We start from the raw sequence: 23,969 nt of genomic DNA, 5'->3' as shown, positions 1-23,969 counted from the left end.
TCAACACGCACTTCAATACTCTTATAAAATATAGTTCTATAGTTTATTTTTAAAATTTTCATTTTCTAAATAAAAATATAACATTCAAACTGTTATTCAGAAAAAAAAAATTTTAAAAATAAGTTATAAGTTACAGAACTATACTTTACTGCCTGCGTACTCGTCCAATGTATATAACTCATGCGGACGGAGGGAGTAATTTTTACTCATACCGTTAAAATCCGTAAGTTTTTCCCAGAAGACTAAACAGTCATCCAAATAACATGTTAGAAGCACACCTTACACGCTTCGCTTTCTCTATAGCTCTCCTCCCTCTATATATAGAATGATCAATTCTACAAACAATTCACAACTCTAAAGGATAACTACTCACCGCAGAAATATATTGCTGCTGCTCAGATCAGCCATCACCAAATTTTTTCTCTCAAAATGCATTATCTTCGACATAAACACAAAGCACACAAAGACGACCATCATTCTCTTGTTCCAAGGTTGGGGAGTTCAGAATCAAGCCATCATTCAACGCTAGAAAATTTTGCTAATTATGTTGGTCAGTACACTTTACCCTATTTTCATATCATTTATCTACCTAAAAGTTTGGCTCAGGTCGAGACGACGACCTACAACATACTTATCGCGTTTATTAAGCCTGTTAGGATATTATATGATCATCGTAAGCCTGACTGAAACACGTAACGGTTTTAGACAGGTTGATTACTTATATTATATCTGTACTTATGTGTGCAGCAAGGCAGATTGGATTCACAGATGGGAGTGAATGTCCAGAACTAAGCAAACTGGCATATGAGTATTTGAAGCAAGGGAAAGTTTGTGAAGAGAAGATATATGAATATTTTATTTCTCAGCCAGAAGCTGATTTGCTGTATGGAAAACTATTGGAAGAATTTGACAGATGCATTTTATCCTATTTTGCATATCACTGGTCTCAGGCTTCTGACATGATCACTCAGGTTAATTTTACCTCCTTCTATACCAATTTGATCCAGTCATTCGTTTTTCATATTTCTAATATCACATATATGACTACTGTATATGCTCCCTCCGTCTCCTAGGTTCTTTATATCGGGGACTTAGGGTTTGACATGCATTTTCACTTAGTTTTTTTTTTCCCTTTATAAAGTATAATGTTCAGATTCTTATAAAAAAAATTATGAAACTATATTTTATAACAAAATTAATATATATATTCCAAATAGTGAAATAAAATGGTAAAAAAAATGACCTCAGACGGAAGGATTATAAGATTCCATGTATATGATATATCATGATCATGCGATTTGTTGCAGGTGTTAAGCGTTGACTCTGAGCAGAAGAAGCTCAAGAACATGGTAATGGCAGCTACAAGGTTTGACCTCATTCGTTTCTCTATTTTTTAATCTTTAAGTTTTTTAAGTTTTAAGTAACAACAAGCTGATTTTTTATAAATATTGTTGTTATTAATTAGCATGTGAAAATGGTTAGGATAACTCGTATGGAAAAATGGTTAGGAGAAGCCATTGCTATCAATGCTGTCATGCATTGATAATGATTTCGTTAATCTTGACAAAAAAGTAGTGGTGAAATCAGTTTTTCTTCTAGAATTGATGTTTTCCCCTTCGATAGATCCATCCTTGGCTTACCAAACAAAAGATATGATGTTACTTGACAGCATCTCTATGTCAGGCTAAAAATAATTATTTAAATTGGACCTGTATTATATTCTATAAAATTTGTTAAATTTATAAGATATTTTACTTCGTTACATTAGTTATATAATAATTACTAATATCTTAAAAATAATATTATATTTTAAAATTATTATAAATAAAATATATTATTAATATGATAATAGATAATGTGGAATTATGCACCAAGAGCTTTGCTAAATATAACCGATATAAGTGGATTAGTTACAAGGTTTGACCTCATTCTTTTCTCTGATATTTTAATCTTCAATTTTTTTAAGTTTTATGTAACAAGTTGAATTTTTATATGACCAAAAAAAAAAGTTGAATTTTTAAAATAATATTGTCAATAGCATGTGAAAATGGTTAGGATAAGTGGTATGGAAGAAATCAAGAATGGTGAGGAGAAGTCATTGCTATCAATCCTGTCATGCATGATTATGATTTCCTTAGTGATGACAAAATTATTAGCGGTGAAGTCAATTTTTCTTCTAGAAGTAACGTTTTTACCTTCCAAAGATTCATCCTTGACTTACCAAACAAAAATAAATGATACTCTATATTACTTTACAGTTTACATCTTCACCGTGTTGACTAAAAATAAATGATAGTACTCCTCCTGTCTCACTTTAGTTGTCACTTTTGGGCGATCGAATTGACCAAAATTTAATTCAAATTTATTAATATTTTATCAAGTGAAAAAATAAAAAAAATATGTCGCTGGAAATAACTTTTAATCTACTTTAAGATGTAATTTTTAGTTTTTTAAAATAATGAAATAATGACTTATAATATTTTGGTCAAAGATTAGTCAATTTGACCAACAAAAATAGAAATGTGACAACTAAAATGGGACGGAGGGAGTATTACCTTACATCTTCACTGTGTTGAAAATTCGTGCAATTTTGGTAAGCCGTTCTTCAAACATATAGCTGTTCTAAAAGAACACGAACCTATAATAATATCAAACGATAGTTCAAAGAGAAAATAGATTTTTTTGCAACTCAATTTATAGTGTTTTTAGAAACTTACCACTCAACTAATTTTTTTATTTTTTTAATCACTAATGTTAGGTTTGGTTTTGTTTTTAGCCACCAACTTAGGTTTGGATTTGATTATTGGCATTATGATAATTTTTTGTAGCATCATTTATACATAGTGATAGTATCTAATCTTTGATGATGTGTCGTATGTTTATATCCTTATATATAGCAATAATAATATAAAATGAGCCGATGAAAAATTAAAATCAGGAAAAATAGTAATTAGATTTTAAAAATTCAATAAATCATGAATATGAAATCAATGATTTCAAACAATTCGCCCTCTCTCATAAGATAAAGTGTAATTGAGTGATATGACGCATCATCTTTCGCTATTAAACTTTCAATGGACTAGCTCAGTCTAAGATCTCTCTTAAATTTATCTTCAAAAATTTTCATAACTTTATCTTATTATAATTTTCGAGATAAATAAATAGAGAGGAAAACTTAATTTTCGAGATAAATAAATAGAGATAAACTACATCTTTTAAAGGCCATACTATGCGTGTAAAATTCTTTTCATCCAAGGTAAGCGACCTTGAAGACATAAAAAGTACTACATATAAAAATACAAATATATATCAAATCATCAAAATATTACCGACTACCACTATATTTTAATAATGATACACATAAAATGTAATGCTTATAATCAAATTTGAATCTAACTTCAGTGACAAAAAAAAGAGCTAAATTTAACACTAGTGAGTAAAATAAAAAAATTATAGTTCAGTGGTTAGTTTCTAAAAACGCAATAAGTTTAGCGACAAAAAAATTATAATAATGCTGGTAATCAAATCCAAACCTAAGTTGGTAGCTAAAAATAAAACCAAACCTAACATTAGTGACTAAAAGAATAAAAAATTTAGTTGGGTAGTAAGTTTCTAAAAACACTATAAGTTGAGTGGCAAAAAAATCTATTTTCCCTAGTTCAAATTATTCCAAAACTCGGTACAAAAAGTAAGTTGAATTCTATCTACTGTTTATTTTTACCTACCGGATCAGGTACAAACTTATCTTCCCAATTATTAGGAAAGTAGACAATTCGACTCTAAACAATGATAATAATACGGGCCACCAAACAAATAGCAAAGTAAGAACAATTTTGTACCGCTGTGATGCACAACATACAATTTCTATATTTGTGTAATTGTGGATTTTGACTTGTGGTGGAGACATCTTGGCATCTCCCAAATAGAGTTGTCTTGCATAGAAATCTCCTCAAATATCTTATCCAAAAATCCAAAATCAGAATCAATGTCAAAACATCTCATTTTCTTCTTCTTTGGACCATAACTGTATGTCCCTTTGTTGATGCCAGCTTGCGATGCTCCTTCAGTATCATTAAATTCTAGGGGCCGTCTCGACAAACTTAAAAAAAGTGATTTGTGGTTTAAAATAAAAAGTGGATTAGAAGTGAGAAGTTAATAAAGTTTTTGGAAAAAAAAGTAGAATTCTAAAACAGAAGCTAGTGTTCTCAATTTCTTAAAAGTATTTTTACTTATTTATACAAACGAGTTATGAAAAGCGAAAACCAAGAAGCTGCAGCTTCCGCTTCTGGTAAACAAAATGGGGCCTAGTGTTTAATACTACATGAAACATAAAAGAAAAGTGGTTAATGTAGACATAACTACTCTGTAGGTTTCTAAAATATCAGGAAATAGAATTTGAGTTGACTAAAAAATCTGATTTAATTTAAATTGGCAATTATAACTCAGGAAGAAGAGATTCGAGAAGGTAACAAAGGATCTGAAAGTGACAAGAGCAATATCTCTTTTAGTGGAGGAAATGAAGGCCATTGGGTCATCAAACGGGCCAGAAGATTCAACTGGGCTCATGGTACCCGTGGCTCACAATGAAAGAAGTCCTGTGCTCCTTTTCATGGGTGGTGGTATGGGAGCTGGAAAGAGCACTGTCCTCAAAGACCTCCTCAATGAGTATATACTTCAAATCTTCGAAATTATGAATATATATTAATGAGGATCCTCTCATTTTAAAAAATAGCTGAGAATTTCGCGCCTTGATTATCTTTTTTTAATAAAGAATTTTAACAATTTGAGCAGTTCATTTTGGTCTGGAGCTGGAACAAATGCAGTAGTAGTGGAAGCGGATGCGTTTAAGGAGAGGGATGTGATCTATAGAGCTATTAGCTCCAGGGGACATCATCAGGATATGCTTCAAACTGCTGAACTGGTATTTTATAGAATTTCCGGAATAGGACTTGAAGTTATAAATTTAAGACTAATGCATAGGTTGTAGTGAATTTCTATAAAGTTCGTTCTCACGGAAGGACTAAATTCAATATCATTTAACTGAAACAGGTGCATCAAACATCGACAGATGCTGCATCATCACTCCTAGTCACAGCACTGAATGAAGGGAGGGATGTGATCATGGATGGTACATTTTCATGGGAGCCCTTTGTCCAACAGACAATTGTCATGGCACGTGACATTCATAAGCATCGCTATCGCATGGGAGTTGGCTATATTGTCCAAGATGATGGGACTGTTATTGAGAACTACTGGGAAAAAATAGATGAAAACGAAGAAGGTTATGAAAAAATAGGCAAACGAAGGCCTTATAGAATAGAGCTTGTGGGAGTTGTTTGTGATGCTTATTTGGCTGTTGTTAGAGGTATCAGGTACGCGAACTTCTTACTAGAAGCATCAATGTTACGAATAATAGAGTACATTTTTATAGTTGGGAAGTAATCTGCAATATTATTGCAGGAGGGCTGTAGCAACTGGAAGGGCAGTGAGGGTGAATTCACAGTTGAAATCTCACAAGAGATTTGCTAATGCATTTCCAAATTATTGCCAACTTGTCGATCATGCCAGGCTCTACTGCACCAATGGCATTGGTGCTCCACCTACTGTAAGTTCTAAGAATTTACTACTAATAGTAGAATTTAGCATTGAATTCAAGAGTTTCAAATTACATATAGCTAGACTATTTGGCACTCCAGATAGTACTATTATTACATATGAATGAAGATGGAGTGTTTGAGTGGTCACTGGTTGATGAATGCAGTTAATAGGGTACAAAGATGGATTGAGCAAGTTGTTAGTGGATCCAGATGAAATCAGATGTCTGAAAATGGTAAGCAAGTTGAACGATGAAGCGGATTCCATCGAGGAACTTTATGCAGCAGCAGCTGGTGAACATGATGGTGAAGAATTGATAGTGGGGATTGGATCACAAGTATGGAAAGACATAGTTCTGTTGCCTGACAGACCCAAAATTCAACAGGAACTGATCGTGGCTATTCGAAAAATTGAAACTTCAGCTGCATCCTCATCATAATTAGTATTTCCGGAGCTTGAAAGATACTACTACTTGTAGCTATCAACCTCTTAATAATTTACACTATGTGCATTGATGATGTTTCATATTTTTCTCTATGGTTACATTAGCTTATGCTGCCATAGGTTTCTTGATTAACAATAAGCACTTTTTTCCTTCTACATGCATGTAGTTTTCTTTGAATTAGTTAATTAACCTACTTTTTTATATCATGTACCATTTTAAAACACTAATAATTGTGAAAGCAAGTGTTGCAAAGGGTAACGGCCAAAATATAATTAATCTCAACCCTCATTTGCAACTAGATAACTAACTGAACTCAAAATATTTGGAATAAATCACTAAAGTGCATATTACAATGCTATTGCATCTTATAAGTCAATGTCTATGGTAAAGAGGCATTTATTAAAAAGTCATAACATTTTTGTTATCTTTTTATTAAAGAGAGATAAATTTATTTTTTCACGATTATTTTATTGACCGCTCGTTTTACTCCGATCCTCTTTTAATATATAGACATAAATTAATGAGAAGTGTAAATAAGCGGGGGAAGGTGGGTAAGAGACATGTTCTTTCCGCGGCTTCTTTTGTGTGCCTTTTTTTTTTTGCACTTATTATAAATTATATAAAAATAGTTTTCATAATTACTTTTAAATTTTAAAGTTATTTTATTCATTAAAATTTCAAAAGAATAATAATTGAAAATATAATTCTCATACATCTTAGATTACATGTCAAAAGTAAAAGAGACATAAAGAGAGTATGAAAATTTAAGTAGAGGTTAAATACTAACAAAAATTCATTATATATGACATGAATAATTAAAGACAAGATTACAAAGATGTATGTGAATGTAACTAAATTTAACTATAAATCCCACAGTGTTCCATTGACAAGTTAGAAACTGCAAATTAACATTTCTCCAAACTCTCCCTTTGTAAGCAGCATTATGGGCAAAATCATTTTCGGGATTCTCTGCATTTTGCATTGTTTACAGCTGGTATATAGCATTGCAACTTTTATATATGTACCGCGTGTGTTTATATTTTTTAGCTCGACGATTAACATTGTCTACTTCATGTTCGTCACACTTGTTACATGTAAAATGAATATAAAGTTGTCACAATTTTTGTGTAGCTGTTGTTTATATGTACGTAAATACATCACCTAAATGCTTATATACATGTTACAATTAACAATCATTTATATGTTAGGGTCATGTTCCAGAGAGAACGATTAGATAGAGAACCATAGAACTCTTACCTTATTAGGTAAGGGTTCTGCAGCAGAACTTTTAAGTATTAGTTGGAGTTCTGCAGCAGAACTTCACAAAAAATTGTCAATATCTATGGATTATATTTTTGAACACACACAACGATGAAAAAACATGAAAAAAACATGTATTTAAATTTAGATCCTAAAAATCTATTTAAAATTTAGGGTTCTGCAGCAGAACCCTAGTGGTTCTATGGTTCTATTTTAAGGAGTGGTTCTCCGCGACCCTTATATGGTATGTGTTTAGTGACGGATCCAGAATTGATGTTGACGAGACTAAATAATATTTGTATTTTTATTGAAATTTTCTGTAGCGGGTACAAGAGCACACAATAGTCATTAACTGTCACGAGAATGGTAAATTTTGATTGATGAATAAATAATGAATATTAATAGGCCCTTGCATTCACGTCGATTTTACCAATGAAAATAATTCATTTCTACGAGAGTTATGCTTACTGTGTGTCCTTCGTCACACATTACGAGATTTTTATTCCGATTGCTCGTATGTATAGCTCCGCCGCTGTCGCCTGTCGGTAATTTAATGCTAAGATCTTTTGTGACAGATGAAGTGAAGAAGGAAGGGAAAGTTCACGAGCCCTGGGATCAAAATGTAGACGGCCCTCAACTTAATTTTAAACGCGCTACCATACCGATAAACAACGGCAACCAGCAAATCTGTCGTTCTGCATGTACAAAGAGCACACCTGCAGGTTATCACATAGCAGCAGCAATCTGCGAAGATGATACAACATGTGAATGTTTGTGGCTCAGTAATATTCGATCCTAGGTTTAATTATACAATCTATTTAATAGTGATGTAAGAATGCGTTCACTTAGTTAGCAAAAAAAAAAAAAAAAGAATGCGTTCACTTAGTGATAATAAAGGAGTTTCGCATCTGAATCATTATCCTATCGAACTTTTCAGAGTTCAGGCAAGCGATCAAAGGGCAATTCTTTTTAGTCTTGTAAAATAATTAGTGTATTTGATGCAAAAAAATATATTTGTATATATAATAATAAAAAAAACACCAACAGCTCTTATACGGATTATAAGCCAGTATTATAATATGTTAAAAAAAATTGTGAAATCTAATAAGATATGATCATTGACAATTTCTTCAAAAATAAAACCTCACTTTAAAATCTCACCACTAAATGACAAGAAGATTCACAAAATTACAAAATCCTTTCATTTATGACATTTATATGTGTAGTTAGGAAATCATACCAAAACATTTAGGTGACAGTATTTATGATTATACAAATATTAATCAAATGCACATGATATGTTCCAAACATAAATTCCAGCAGTTATCTCTTCTCTATATACAGAGTGTTTTATTGACATTTTAGATAATATAAACTGACACACTCTCCAAACTCTACTTTTGTAAGCAGAGCATTATGGGCAAAACCATTTTTGGTATTCTCTGTGTTTGTGTTGTTTATGCAACAATTGGCATAAACTTGCCTGTTACAATAGGTATACTGTATACATCATGTCACTTTATATTGATTTAATTGTGTATTTAGTTGCAACATGCTATCCGCGCTTATTATGTACAAAATGCACTATAACGCAATTTGTGTACATTTTGCGCAAGTAATAGCCTCTTGCAAATATGGTATATGTACTAAGCCATTGTTTTGTAACAGGTGAGGTAAACAATGAAGCAAGAGGTGAAGGGCCCTGGTATCACAATCTAGGTGGTCATCCAATCTTTAGCAACACTGCTATACCAGTAAACAACTGCAACCAGCAGAGCTGTCGGAGTGCATGCTTGTCGAGTAAACCTGGTGGTAATCTGGCATCAGTAAATTGTCGAGATGATAAAACATGTGTTTGTGTTTGGCTCAACGGCATTTAATCTTTGGTCTCACAGGACCCTTTGTGCAATTTACTAAATAGTAATATATTTTTATATTTTGGATTTATCCTATGGATGTTAGTGACAGATTCAGAGATCTGGTATATTATCAAAGTTCAGTTGTCAGTAGTTTTGTATTTCATTGCTTGCAAAAGCTGGGGGGTTCAGCTGTCAATATACATTTTTGCAATAAACAAATTGTATTTAAATTTTGCTTGTAGAAATATTTGAACACTGTAGTCTCCAATTTTTTGTCAGAAATACATTAACTTATCTTATTATTAAAATTTATTTAACAGTAGCTAAAATCAAAGAAGAGGCCAATCTAATCAAATTTACTCATGAAATCTAGCTCCAAAATAAATTTACAGGAATTACATGGACATGGGTCCAGATCAAATGGTTGAAAAAAATACTACAGGTTTGTTTCCCATAAGATGAAAATTTTACAATGAATAACTTTTCAGCTGGAAACACAATAATCCCCTTCATTCGGATCAAGTAGCCATTTTATGTATTATGTGTCTTAAACATAAATTCAACATAAATTTTCTTTATCTTTAGAATCTGGGACTTGGATTGACACACACTCGATGAATTTAACACAAACAAGCGACCTTTTGAGTTGTTGTTATCATCAACGCTTTTTCATCAAGCTCTGTGAAATTCTCCATTTCCCATGTCCTTGCAGGGTTCTGCACTTATTCTTCCACGGACAGCCTAATGGCAATATCTGCACACATACCTAATTATTATTTTTAAACTAGAATTTTGATTACATATATTTATTCAATATAATTATAAATAATACTAAGACATATTCTTCTTAAGATTATTTTGAGAACATCTCATTAGTTTCAAATGCTTGATTTCGAGTAATATAATATGAACTGTCATTTCATATACTCAAGTCTATACTAATATTTTAGCATTTTGAATTTTTGTTGAAATTTACATCCTAATTATTCTATTAATTTAAACATGTGATCGAATTCAGAATTCCACGTGCAATCCACGTTCACAAGCACACCATAACAGTTTTCAAGTTATTAAAACACCCCTTCTGTCATCAAATATTACAAGCAAAGTGCTATAAATGATTTTGGACTGTTTCATAAGCGCCAGTTAACCATACTTATGAAACATACAATTTTAGTTATTTACATTTAAAGCTCCACATAAATTCCCTTCTGTCTCTGCTAGTATATATATCAGAGTGTTCCATTAGGAGAACTAAACAAATGTAAGCAGCATTATGGGCAAAAACATTTTCGGGATCCTCTGTATCTGTGTTTTCTATGCAACACTTGGCTTAAACTTGCCTGTTACAATTGGTAAATAGCGTGTCAAGTTAAATATGTTTAAATGTGTATTACGCGATCGCGACTTGTCAGACTAAGCTATTGTTCTGTAACAGGTGAAATGAAGAATGAAGAACAAGGTGGAGGATCCTGGAACCATAATCTAGGTGGTCATCCGATTGTAGGCAACACGACCATACCAGTAAACAACTGCACCCTGCAGAGCTGTCAGAGTGCATGTATGTCGAGTAATCCTGGTGGTTATCTGGATTCAGTAAATTGTCAGAATGATAAAACATGTGTATGTGTTTGGCTCAATGGTATTTAAGACCCTTTGTGTAATTTGCTTTGTAGTAGTAGTAGTTAAAATGATTGTTAACTTAAGAACTATTGTTAAATCTAATCAAATTTGTTAGTAAAATTAAGCTATATTATTTCAAAGCACTAAACTGATCCAACTGCAAACCATATTATGAAACTGCAAGGAGATACTTGTGTAATTATATTCATGAAATAAAGACACAATTTTATTTTATTTTTGGCAAATTAAACACACCAATTCTTTGAAAATACAAGGAAAATGCACAGTTTTAGTAATACATAGTATATGACTTAGGTAGAATCATTTCTGATTATTCTGGTTATCATCAATTCATCATCTATATCCTGCAAAGACTATCCTGTACTTCTCATAATGGGGCAGCTTGAAGCAATTTCACTAATGGAGTCATTAGTCTTTCCACCCTTCATAAGACCTCCGATAAGTTCTCCCCTGTCGTAGAATAACTCCACTTTCACAATCTTTGAGTCTTCACCCAACTGTTAATAATATTTTAGCCTGTCAATACTTGTAATCTCATCGTAGTTTCTAGAATCAGGACAACTAATATAACAGCTCATGGTCTTACCTCGAAGATGGCTATTCCTTGAAACTCCGCTTTTTCACCAGTAGGAGCATGTCCTTTAAAAGGACCTTCCACAAAACCCCAGTGCCTAAACTTGTACACAATCACTGGTGGTCCTGTATAAACTTGGAGAATCTCTAGTGCAAATCCGCGAGGAAATGCTGTGGTGAAAATGATATGAGATGAATCAGCTGATTCTTCAGCCGGATTGTAGACACGATAGTGTTCTGGCAGTTGTGTCTGTAGCATAGCATTGTATGCTCCCTTGATCTTTTTTATCTCTCCCATTGTCATGCCTTTCCTTCCTAAAAAATAACAACTAGTTAGTGTTCAGTAACTGTATCTAATTTTTAAAACACATTAAGCCTCTGTACGCTTTAAGTCATCTTACTAGCACCTTAACGTTTTAGGAGAGTTGGTAGTATAAGACAAACAGACGACCTTTTGAATCGTGTTAATTATCTATTACCGTTGATGCTTATAGTAAACTTGTTTGGATCAAGCGTTTTAAAGTCTTCTAGTCGCGCTTTATGAAAAATCTCCATTTCCCACGTCTTTACAAGGTTCTGCACTTTTTCTTCCAGAGAACCCGCTGGCCATATCTACACACAAACATAACCAAGTTTTTGAACTAATAAAGTTCCGCCAGGAAAATGTACTTACACAATTCATGAAGTTGTAGTTGTAGTTGTTTTGGAGAAAATCACCTTAGTTTGGCCTTCTTCAAAAAGTTTGTTGACAATATCATAATTTGGAGGAGCACCAAACCTCCATTGAACGTCTTTCGCATTTTCTGAATCCAGAAAAGACCTGTATTTCTCCACATTATCTCCTCTGGATGCCATTGTAAAGGATAAAAGTATCTGTATTCTTATATGATTTCTCAGTGACTAGTAATATTTATACTGAGGCCAGTGGTCAATGACTTTGCTTAATAAACTTGTTCTCTTTCAAATCGAACTGAATTGAATTTTGTAATAAATCAATACCTACACATTCATATTTAATTTTACCAGAGACTTCAAACTTAGTTTCTTGTTATAAAAAATCATAAGATTGAACCTGATTTCTTATCAGACGTAATTGCGTACGTGTTGATATTAATCATCTCCTGACCTTTTCAACAGGGCAAAGGTTAGATTCCAATCAATAAACAATACAAGAATGGAGGAGCAATTTACATGGAAGGGAAACTAAACTCACCTACCTGCATTATTTGCAAGTCTGATCATGTAGGTGAGTCAAAGTTTGCAATTCTACTAACATAAACTCTCAATGTATAAAATCAAATCTTGTTTATTGAAAATGTTGAACCATTTGTTTGTTATTTTATGTTGTGTGCTTAGTCGAAATGAAACCATTTACTAGTACTAATACTCTTATGTTACATGCTTAGTTTAAGTGGACTCACTCAACTCAACTGTTGTCTATTTCTCCTGCACTCCAGGAAGCTGCCTAGTTTGAAAGAGAGCCTTCTGCCAATTTTTTGCAAATGTGAGCATTGCCTAGGGTGTTCAACTGTTCATTGAGTTGTATGGGTATTAGTTGGATGGAATGAGCGAGAATAAAATGAAATTTGTATTTGCCTGACAAAAAAAATGAAATTTGTATTTCAGATGGAGCTGATCAAGTTATAATTTTTATTATTTAAATCATTTTACTCTAATTATTTGAATTAAAAAATTAACACACAAGTTTTAAGAGAAATGTTCATTTCATTTGAACAGCATGATTCCTCAAGTTCATACAAATGATTATACGATTGGAAATTAGATGAAAATTATGACACTGAAACATCATATATTTGATTTACATGTTTTTTGTATTAATATTTTATCAAATAAATAAAATTGGATTATTTAATAAATTTTAATTAATTTCATACATTTATTAATTAGTTATTGTTTTGTGTTCTCGTTTTTGTTTTGTCAGAGATGATATTGTAGATAACTTAGTTCCAGAATTGATAATTTCATCCCTTTTTACATATCTATTTTGCTTTTCGGAAAGTCAAATTGACCATTTTTTGACTAAACATTACAAATTATCTATTTATTATTTTTAAAATTTGAAAATTGCATATTAAAATAAATTAAATAGACTTTCTAGTAATATAATTTTTATTATTTTTCTCAATTATCTAAACGAATATGTAAAAGTGACGGAGGGAGACAGGGAGTACATTCTTTCTGGCGAATTGATCGATTATGCAAATTAAGCATACATGAACATGAATAAAACATCCGCCAATTCAGCTTTGTTTTCGGATAGATCCACCAACTCCAATGTTATCCAATTATTTTAGCGTCACTTGTTTATTGAAAACATGAGTGATGACTAGAGTATCAGCAAAAGTGTATCTGGGAAGAGGAACCATCAGAAACCTAAATTTATCCACAGAAGCCTTAGGCTTATACGGTCCGCATCATGGTTTGATCTTACAAGACCACCATCACTTGGTCCTCCTCCAATTTTCTCACTCTAAACACAAATCACAAAAATAAAACAAATATATTCTTAATTATCACAAGATAAGATGAATAATGAAATTACAAGAGGGCTCAGGTATAAAAATGGGTAAGAGAAAGGTTATCATCACTGATTATTCAGAGTGGTGCATGACTTTCATCAATACTCATCACTGCCCTCTTTTCAAATCAAATTAAAATTATTATTACTACAAACACAAATAATTAGTACAAGAGAGTCTCGGATGTGCAGTATATATACAGCTGCAGAAAAGAGGGAGAAAGAGGCGTATACCACTAAACCCTACTTTCTGTTTATCATGGGTCAGATGCCGTTCTTATACACTAGTCCACAACTATCGGGCCTAGAATAGTCTGATCCACCTGTCGATTATTTTTTGGGCTCATATAATATCATATATCATTCAAGCTAGGGCTGAGCATTATCGAACCGAAAGAACCGATGACCGAACTTTTAAAATTTTCTGAACCGAACTGGATCGAAGTTTATATAACGATCGAACCGAAATCGAACTGAAATAATTTAGTCGGTCTGGTCCGGTCCGTCAAAACCGAAGTTTTTTTAAAAAATTAAACAAATAGTCAGGAAAGCTTCTTGTGACTTGTCTGCTCTTTTATCATGGACTAATCAGTCATCACTCATGTATGCCAGATTGAATATGTGTATAACTGTAATGTGTTATATTGTTATTAAATATATAAAATAGAAATATTATTTATTATATATAAGTTCGGTCCATTCGATCCAGGACCGAAGTTTTTCGATGAGGACCGGACCGGATCGTATTTTATTTTGATCTAGACCGAAATACCCGAACGGACCGAACCTTTAGAATATTAGGACCGAACCGGACCGAAATTATTCGGTTCGGTCGGATTTTTCGATTTCAGTTCGGTTTTACTCGGCTCTACTTCAAGCCGCCCTCAACTAATTTATGGAATATTTAGTGAGGATTTACTTGGATTTGTTTTGCTTACAAATATTAATAAATTTTTCTTTGACTAAAAAAGAATTTATCTGTAGTAATGTCCATGAATGCAACTGTGATTTGGCTATTTCCTTAAGCTGAAAAAGTCTGTACTCCTGTAATTCACTCCGAAGTATAATGATAAGAAAAATGAGAGAGTGTATCGATGATTATTGTTATTTTGTTTATTAGCATTTTAAAAATATATGACCGTTTGAAAAAATTCATATAATTATTACTCCCTCCGTCTCCGATTATTTTTCCTATTTGTCTTTATCACATTTGCCAATACACATTTTTTATCGTTAATATATTTAATTTCGTATTAGTATTAAATATAAAATCTACACTGTATTAAAATACTCATGAATACGAATACAACGAGACCACTCGCGACTATTTTTAATCTTATGAACTAAACGTAGATTAGGAATTTGTCTCGTGTTATGAATAGTCCCGACATTTCAAATAAGAAAAGTAAATAAAAATGGAGGGAGTAACTCTTTTCTACTCCCGCGGAGATGTGATGTGACATTGTAAAGGTTCAATAATTCTTTTTAAGATTTTCATTTTTTTTTCAGAAGATTTTCATTTTTAGAATAGAAGAAAGTTTTAAAAATAAATTATAAATTTATATTATATAAATTATTAAAATATGTGTCGGTCAAAAAAATAGGTGTATAAAATCGAACTGGATATAGTACTTCAGAAATATCATAACAAGAAAAACAGAAAGATTAAAAAGGTGTACTCTCCCTCTCACCATCACCATATCCAGCGACACGGAATTATATGAATTCAAATCCTTGTTCTTCCCGATTTCTGACCCCCTTTTCAATTGCTCAATTTCATATCAGGTAACCCCTTTTTCTCTCTTTGCAAATCTTCTACGTATCTGTGTGTATATATCTAACTATATATGCTTAGTTTTGTATATATACGTGTTTGTGTATTTAATGTTCTTATTCTCTTTTGTTTGGTCTCAAGATTAAGAGATCTAGTCCTATGTGTTTGTTGTGATACATATACAATATAGTTTGTACGAAGAGATCTGACTCAAACGAGAACTATGCTCGAAACGATAATTCGAAAATTAAATATTGTGCACGTTTTTTATTATATACTATAGATGTAGGTCCGGCTTAAACGAGGAATATGCTTGAAATGAGAACAAGGGGACTGAATTCGTGTTCTGCACTTTGTGTTCAACTAGTTCTCCGCATTGTTATTCGAATGCGTGGCTGTATAGTATGTGTTTTTTCGCAATGCTGCTTAAAAACTGTGTTTTTTAAGGGATTGGTAGAACTGAGGTTTGCTTTTGTGGTTGTAATAGGTCAATAAAATGTTGTTTAAGCTTGTTCCGTGCCTTACTCCTTTTTGTTGTATCGACTAATGTTGTATTTGGAAATGATGAAATGCAATTAGTATTTCAGTTGGTTCTTGAGTTTGGTTTGGCATTTCGGAGAATGAATTGTGATTTGTGAGTGTTGACCTGTTAGGTATAAAAGTTTTAGCTGAGAATTTATAATTTGGGGAATAGCATCCACTACTCTGAATTAGGGATCTAATATTTGCAATTCAATACAGAAAACGGCCATTCTGCAGACTGTTTTGGTTTTGCCTAAACTGATTTAATCTCTATAATTGGTAAAACAAGATATAGAGAACAGAACAGAGAAATTGTTAAGTTATTTTATATCTAGTTAGCTAAAGGGTCTACTAAAATATAAAATCCTCTTACTTACAAGAAGCTTTGAAAATCTTGACCTGTTAGAACACTTTAGCGTTCAATATACCATAATAGAAAGTGAAGATATCTAATAATAATTCCACTATTTGAAAATCTAATATTATATCTATTACTAATCACTAAAAACGTAAACTATGCAACTAGAAATTCTATACTCAATAACATATGAGGTCTCATATAATACGCCTATAACATTGTACTAAGTACTAACATTTAAATTTAATAAATAAAAACAGAGCACTTGCTTCAAAAAATTAAGCAACCTTAGGTTCCTAGATTCATAGTTACCAAAATAAGCCCCGAACCAAAACATGGTAGAATTAAACAAGATCCAAAATGGAACAAATAAGAACTAAAGAAAGAAATAAAAGTTAACTACGAAAGTAAGATATCTAACACATTAAAAATGATGGAAAGAAGACATTTAGGGTTGATTGGAAGTAAGATCTGAGGAATCAACGATGGGTTTTGTGGAACAGCAGACTTGCAGGGAGTCAAGACTTGAGAAATTCAATGTTTCAGGGGCTTGTCGAAGTGCCCAAGTATATGCTATAGTTGTGTACTTCTTGTTCATCCAAATTGTCAGTAGGTGTCAAGTGAGTATTGGCCGTTTATCTCACAAGTTTGAGAAATAATGTCCCAAATATCACATTTTGAAAAATTAGCCCCAAATATCACTCTAAAACGTTACTTTAACTTGTGTTATCCGTGTCTAATTTAACACTCAAAACGCAACATCACCTAGCGTTTTCACAATTTGTTTTCTGAAAAAATTTTAAAACGCTACTTTAAGTTGGGTTTTCAGCACAAACGCTACTTCAAGTTGGGGTTTCCAACTCAAAACGTAACTTTAAGTTGGGTTGTAAGAAATGAACTAGCGTTTTAGAGTGATATTTAGTGCCATTTTTCCAGGATGTGATATTTGAGGCAATATTTATCGAAAATGTGAAAAAGGGGGAATTTTCTCCAATCAAGTTAAATAATTTAATCAAATTCAAATTAATAGCTTCCCAGTACAATAGCTTTCAAGAGATCTCTTAGGTTGCGTTCGCTTGGATGGAATGGAATGAGAGGATGAAATGAAGAATTATAAAGAAGTTATATGGAAAAAGAAGGTATGAGAAAATAGTGACTAAATATGAGTAGGTCTAAATTTTATAAGATGAAGAATTGAAGATTATAGGAAAATATGATCAAACCTCAAGATCTAGGCGCACTTTACACCCTGGCAAATAATTCATCCATTTTCAGAGTTACCACTAATTTGTCGAAAAGCGGTTTAGGAGATTATATAATGACATAATAGCTTAAATGAAGCTTGAAAACTTCGACAAGCTCATTTAAACTTCCATGGGATGTTTTTTTTTGCTAAATGAATGACTTATTTTTAACTTTTTTTGGAGTTCTTAGGGCTTTATTGGACATTGCATAAAGTTTTAAGCTTATGGATTTGGTTTTTGATTGGATTCAGAAACGTGTTTAGGGTTTCTTATAGTTTTAGTGAAGTGTTAGAACCTAGAAGCTTGTCAGCTCTCTGATGACTTCTATAAAAGATTTTATATCCAGAAAATACACTAAATTAGCACTACCTCTTAATTTTATGGAAAATCTGTCGAGGTGTGTGGAGTGTACTAGTTTCTAATCTTTAGAGAATAGAGTACCACCTGAGTGGTGATACAACTGCAGTAGTTTGATCGCAACTTTGCTAAACTGACTCACATATTGAGCTGAAAGGTCTTTGTCAGTTTATATGGGTTATTTGTAAAGACTATACGTTTGCAGAGGTCATTCAAAATAGATTGCTTTTTTTGGAAAATACATCCCTACATGGGTAGCCTAAAGAACTCTGGCATTTCCAATCCACAGAATGCTTGATGGGCATCTCTTTACTGGGGTTTCTCTTAAATACTCTTTGCTATGCAAAGGACAAGAATTTGTTTGAATTATATGAAATAACTAATGACCTAGTGTTTCTAAGGTTGACATATTATGCTATAAATGGTGGTTTCAAGTGCATGGACAAGCAGATTCTTGATTTGTTTACACATTCAAATCAAATGAAGTGGGTGGTGTACTGTTCTCACTAATAATTTGTTTATTGTAGGTAGAAAAGTTAACATGCTGAATGAGGTAGAATATTCATTCTATGTCGTGGTCCGCCTGGCAGAGTTGGACGAGAATAAACAAGTTTCTCAAAATTTGATTGTGACTCGCCTACTGAAACAGATGATGCATGTGAAATCAACGGAAGAGATTGGATATTTACTTGCTGTAACAAAATTGAAGAGGATTGGCACAGGACTGGTTTTAGACTCACCAGATTGTGTTCTCTTTCCTGTATGTGTTCAGTGTCGCACATTCTTACCAATGAGTGGAGAAATCATGTATGGTGTTGTGTACAAAATAAATATGTACGGGGTCTTTATAAAGAGGGGACCGATGCGTTTTATCTATTTATCTGCCCGAAAGATGCCTGGATACTCGTATGTGGATGATGACCAAAATCCGTTCTTTGTGAGTACTGATGGATCAAGGATAGAACTTGATGTTGTGCTCAGTTTTATAGTGTATGGGACAAGGTGGACACAAAGGAACAACTATGCTGAAAGAGAATATATGATTGTTGCTTCCTTGGATGGTAATGGCCTAGGTCCAATGGCCTTATCTGGTCATGATGACTTGGACTTGGAGAGTTGCAGGTTCCCTGACTCATAGCTATATGTTATAAGAACTTAAAGTTGCAGGTTGGTCTTGTAGCCATATGTTGTAAGGACTGGGAGTTGCAGCTTCCTTGACTTGTAGATCTTTGTTGTAAGGACTTGTGTTGTGATGTTTTTGTTTAAATATAGAAGATACACTAGTTTTTTGTACTGTTATCTATAATATCTTAAATCTTTTTTCTTTTCATTTTCTGAAACAATAACTAATTTCTTGGTACTCAAAAAGTTTTTTTTTTAATCAAACGAACTAGCTCTCCATTCCCATTTAGAGAACTTAACTAACAGGGAACTTTTTATGTGCTTAAAAGACATTTTTATCCTATTATAAACTCTCTCTCTGGGCTTCTTTTCCCCCTATTTTATTTACATTCATTAAAAATGGCAGCACTGAGCAAGTATATTGCTTACAGTTTTCATAGTTGTATCGAAACTTCTTGACTTGCAGCACATTTAGAAAATTTATACGATTCACTTCATATTATCGACTTATATAGAGAACGAAAACTAAAGATTACCTCCTTAAAGTAAGATATGTGCTCTCTAACTCCACTAATAGTTTCATGTTTTAAGATTTCTGTATATTCATCCTTGTCCAATCGTGACCTGACCTTATTTCCTCGAAGATTTTTCATCAAAGTGAGCATATTTTACAACGTACAATCTGTTCTCTCCAGTATGACTGCATGAATCATGCAAGCAGCTAATACTATACAGAAGAAGTAATCCAACCCAGCCTACTATTGCAAAAACTTGTACTAACAAGACTTGCAAAAGCTGAACATTATCAGCCCTGCACAGCAAGAGTTTGCAAGTGTTCTATAAAATCCTGTAAGCTAACATCATCAGTCAATATTAACTCCCGCCCATCAGAGTAGGTCGAGTTCTGTGTAACAGAAGGATTTAATTTAGCAAGAAGAAATCTTGCCTGACTACTGTGCTGGTCACATTTTACAAGTTTTGGAACTGGGAACCTGTCAGCTACTAGTTGCTCTGCATCAATTTCTGGGGCTTCTAGCAGCTTTCTGAAACTTTCATGGTTTGGGTCCTTGTCATAACCAAGTTTCTTCCATTGTGCAATCTTAGACCCATAATGAATGACAACACAGAAATAGGAATCAAAGAGCAATATAACATCAGGAGAGATGGAACAAACATCTAGGAGCACAGGAACAGGAGGCCCATCAAATGAGTACTGAAAAAGTGTAGGTTGGATCATTATAACAGAACCAACCACCCCCTCACGGTTTAACATTAACCGGAAAAAAGCAGTCTCATCAGGGCTACAGTTAAAGACATCGATAAATTGGGACCTTCTTAGGTAATACATGAACTGTGGGAAGAGAGAAAAGTTGGATGCAAGACGAAACGAAGATGGATCTTCAGCCACATAATCACCAAACTTGGAGGCAAAACGAATTAACATCGTATCCAACCACCTAATAACATCTGGATAGTACCTTTTCTCAGCCTCCTGGACAGCAAGTCTAGCCATTACTGAAGCTGCTGCTTCTTGATCGAACCCAGCATCAATGTCTGCTGATTGGCTCCCAACCCACCTTCTTGCTACAGTTGTCACCCGCTTCCGAATTCCCATGTTTCCATGTCGGTAACATGTAATAAACTGTATAAAGAATGCAGAACTTGGTTGGGGCATCTGTTCACTACCCACTTGGAAGAAGAATGCTATACATGTTCTATTATCAAGTGTACCTAATTTCCACATGTGAGTACCACCCTCACCAATTTCTTTATCACTTACTGATCCATTCTTCTTCTGCAGAGAAACACAAGGACCGAGGGCTCCACAAATTTTCAAATCTTTTGTGGTTACTATATCAATAGTTGCATCAAAACACATTTTTAAGCTCCCATCATCGTCATGTCTAAAAATGTGACGGAGGCATTTTCTAAATTGATCAGACTCAAATGACTCACCTAACATCATAAATCCACCTGATCTCTCAACAGGAACTCTTAGCTCTGCTGCTCCTACTTGATCAAGAGAACAAGCAAACAGATCAAGAACAATAGATGAAGCTAACAACCTTGCTGATATCTGTTTGTAGAAATCACACGACTTTCTATACAAGGTCGCATGACCGCTATCCACATCTCGGTGATTTCTAATGGCATTTACAAAATCCGAGTTAACAATCATTCCTGGGCCTATAGTTGCAGGACCAGATGTGAAAACCATAATACGAGAACCTGTGGTGACTAAGCATCCTTCTAGAAGTCCGACTGCAACTGATATTGCAGCGCCTGTGCAGCGCTGAGGACGATAAGCTCGCATGGTATGTGTTAAAGAACGGATATCATCAATGGCTGCAGTGAGACTGAACTCACATTCAGATAATGGTAACAGAAACCCCTGTCTTTCAGTAGCATGTGGCCTTCCAAGTTGTTGCTTAATGTTCTGGATCCCAAGCAATTGTTTAGTCTGATACAAAAGAAACATTGTAAAATCTGAAGTAAATGAACCCACACACATGACCATATACCAGAGAGAATCTCACAAAAAAGCTAATTAATTCATGACTCGAGATGCATAATTAATCTTAGATTTATGTGAATAATTTTTAGTGGTAGATTATCAAGTACTACTTGGAAAAGTCATGAAGTATTAACACCATTGTATATATTATTTGATTACAAGTATTATTACTAGTCAATATTGGAATGTGACACGGCATAATAGATATGAAGTTTCCAGTAAGTTATCACAAGAAACTACTGTTATGATGTAAAAAATAAATGGCATAACCTTCTCTCTTGATTAAACATCTATAAAATTGTAGTGTGGTTCAGAACTGTAATGGGTATCGTTTTGCGCTCTTAAGAGTTTGCAGATCTCTCAACAGGAAAAAATTTTAGTTGTCACAGGCAAAAGAATCAATTTGATGAACTAAATTCCCTTCACCAGAAATCACAAACAAACTTAGTCGAATACAGCAACAGATTACTTTATTCCCACTTAAATAATCCGCGATTATTGTACCACTCAAAGCATAAGATAATGGCAGTTAACACGTTATTGAAACTAAAGGAAGATCACCAGAAGCAGCCTTCTAAGGTAGTATATTTTCAACTAGTGGAAATCTAGAAAGCCTTACAGATATGTTCGTGTAATAAAAACCGACAAAGCAATATGAGGATGAGATATGAGCTTCTACGAGAGTTGAATACTGTTCTCATAGCTTGGATGGATTAATTTAACATTACATCCTTCTATATAATGAATATATCATATATCTAATAATGTCACAACTCAAAAAACAAGGAATTATGGATTTAACTTTAGTCTGAAAAAAATGATTGATTGTTAACTATAATTCTTTATTTACAAAACAAGAGGACTCCAAAGAGCATACAAGCAAATACTGATGGTTACATATATTTGGACATATAAGTCGCTTCAGTTTGATCTTTATTCTTTTACACGAGGTAAAGACAGTAGCTTGATAATTACATATGCAACAAACCTTTTAGCAAGTACTAGTTTAAGCATGAGTTTGATTCAAATTTTTTGTGAAGTTAGTTCAAATTTACCTTAATAAACAATAATAAGACACATATCAACATCACCTTACACACACACACACACACACACTACATAAAAACTTAAAATGTACCTCATCAGAAGAGACCTGGCGCTCTCCATTAAACAAAACAACTCTTAAACACTCTGTGAACCCAAGATCATAAACTCGAACAAAAGAATCAAACACAATCAACCCCACCAACACATTATCCGGCAACTGAGAAATCACAAGCAATATCTCATTCCTAAGCGCCCTAAGCTCCTCTTCACCCGAACATCCATCCAAAACAAACACAAATGCTGGCCCAGTCCCAACCCCACCACCACCCCCTCTCCCATCCATGCCCGACAACGAACCAGACGAATACGAACCATTCATCGAACCCAAAGAATTCGACTGATTCAACCCCACATCACTCCCACTACCCCAATTATGACTCAAATTCAAATTTCCCTTACTACCCAACTGATATTCAACAGTACTATACGTCGGAAAAAGCTCAGCTGGGATATTATCCTCCCCTATACCAACATAAGACCTAGGAAAGACATTCTTTTTATAACAAAATGGGCACACCCAAATCCTACTTTGATAATCAACACGCGCATAAGGGTTCAAAATGGCACCACATTGATTACAAACAAGAGGGTCATAAGGAAGCAAAGGGAGCTCATTGAATTGCATCAATGGAGTACACATGATTGACAATGGAACAACTAGAGCATTAGATTCAGATTTTGACACTGGCCATGAATTCCAAGCCCATCTTAGGCCTTCCATGGCTTCTAATTCGATGAAATCCATCTGGGTCTCTGTTGAATTGAGCTAAAAATACTTAATTTCTGGGAATTAACATGGGATTGTTCAGGGTTTTTGAGGTGATTTGGGGATTAGGGTTTACGGGCTTTTGAAAAGTGTGATCTGGGTTTGGTTTATTTCGGGTTGTGATTGTATGTCAGTGTACAAGTATGTATATTCTTGTTCATCAACTGCAAGTAAAGAGAAAGTAAAGGGGAGTGGATCACCGGAGCAAGTAAAGAAAAAAGCGCAGACTGACGAATGTAAGTTAATTTTAATCGGAACAATAGTTAATTGCACTTTGGTTGCTAAAAGT

At 33.6% G+C, this 23,969-nt stretch overlaps 4 protein-coding genes and 1 non-coding gene across 5 annotated transcripts; 2 read left to right on the top strand and 3 right to left on the bottom strand.

Annotated features, from left to right (window-relative positions):
• The first annotated feature begins 290 nt into the window (after positions 1-290).
• Positions 291-6,195, top strand: LOC108200712 (calmodulin calcium-dependent NAD kinase). Its single transcript, XM_017368954.2, has 8 exons — positions 291-550; positions 748-971; positions 1,308-1,366; positions 4,447-4,665; positions 4,792-4,921; positions 5,050-5,372; positions 5,461-5,605; positions 5,762-6,195. Exons 1-8 carry the CDS (start codon positions 430-432, stop codon positions 6,032-6,034), a joined length of 1,494 nt encoding a protein of 497 aa, XP_017224443.1. The 5' UTR covers positions 291-429; the 3' UTR covers positions 6,035-6,195.
• A 4,786-nt stretch (positions 6,196-10,981) lies between these two features.
• LOC108200281 (pathogen-related protein) lies at positions 10,982-12,284 on the bottom strand. The gene is made up of 4 exons (XM_017368382.2): positions 12,094-12,284; positions 11,856-11,988; positions 11,390-11,691; positions 10,982-11,300 (listed from the first exon to the last, which is right to left on the bottom strand). Exons 1-4 carry the CDS (start codon positions 12,229-12,231, stop codon positions 11,157-11,159), a joined length of 717 nt encoding a protein of 238 aa, XP_017223871.1. The 5' UTR covers positions 12,232-12,284; the 3' UTR covers positions 10,982-11,156.
• Positions 12,285-13,943: 1,659 nt separating this feature from the next.
• LOC135149823 (small nucleolar RNA Z221/R21b) lies at positions 13,944-14,033 on the bottom strand. The gene has a single exon (XR_010288033.1). It is a non-coding gene; the product is annotated as a small nucleolar RNA Z221/R21b (small nucleolar RNA).
• Positions 14,034-15,541: 1,508 nt separating this feature from the next.
• LOC108200282 (DNA-directed RNA polymerase IV subunit 7) lies at positions 15,542-19,500 on the top strand. Its single transcript, XM_017368385.2, has 2 exons — positions 15,542-15,700; positions 18,698-19,500. The coding sequence occupies exon 2, from the start codon at positions 18,712-18,714 to the stop codon at positions 19,306-19,308; it is 597 nt and encodes a 198-aa protein (XP_017223874.1). The 5' UTR covers positions 15,542-15,700; positions 18,698-18,711; the 3' UTR covers positions 19,309-19,500.
• A 437-nt stretch (positions 19,501-19,937) lies between these two features.
• On the bottom strand, positions 19,938-23,969 carry LOC108200372 (protein transport protein SEC23 G). The gene is made up of 2 exons (XM_017368496.2): positions 22,946-23,969; positions 19,938-21,753 (listed from the first exon to the last, which is right to left on the bottom strand). Exons 1-2 carry the CDS (start codon positions 23,657-23,659, stop codon positions 20,098-20,100), a joined length of 2,370 nt encoding a protein of 789 aa, XP_017223985.1. The 5' UTR covers positions 23,660-23,969; the 3' UTR covers positions 19,938-20,097.

Source organism: Daucus carota, chromosome 9, assembly GCF_001625215.2.
Source record: "Daucus carota subsp. sativus chromosome 9, DH1 v3.0, whole genome shotgun sequence".
NCBI classification, from domain to species: domain Eukaryota; kingdom Viridiplantae; phylum Streptophyta; class Magnoliopsida; order Apiales; family Apiaceae; genus Daucus; species Daucus carota.
Note: the sequence above shows the minus strand (reverse complement) of the source record. Positions and strands in the feature narration are given on the sequence as shown.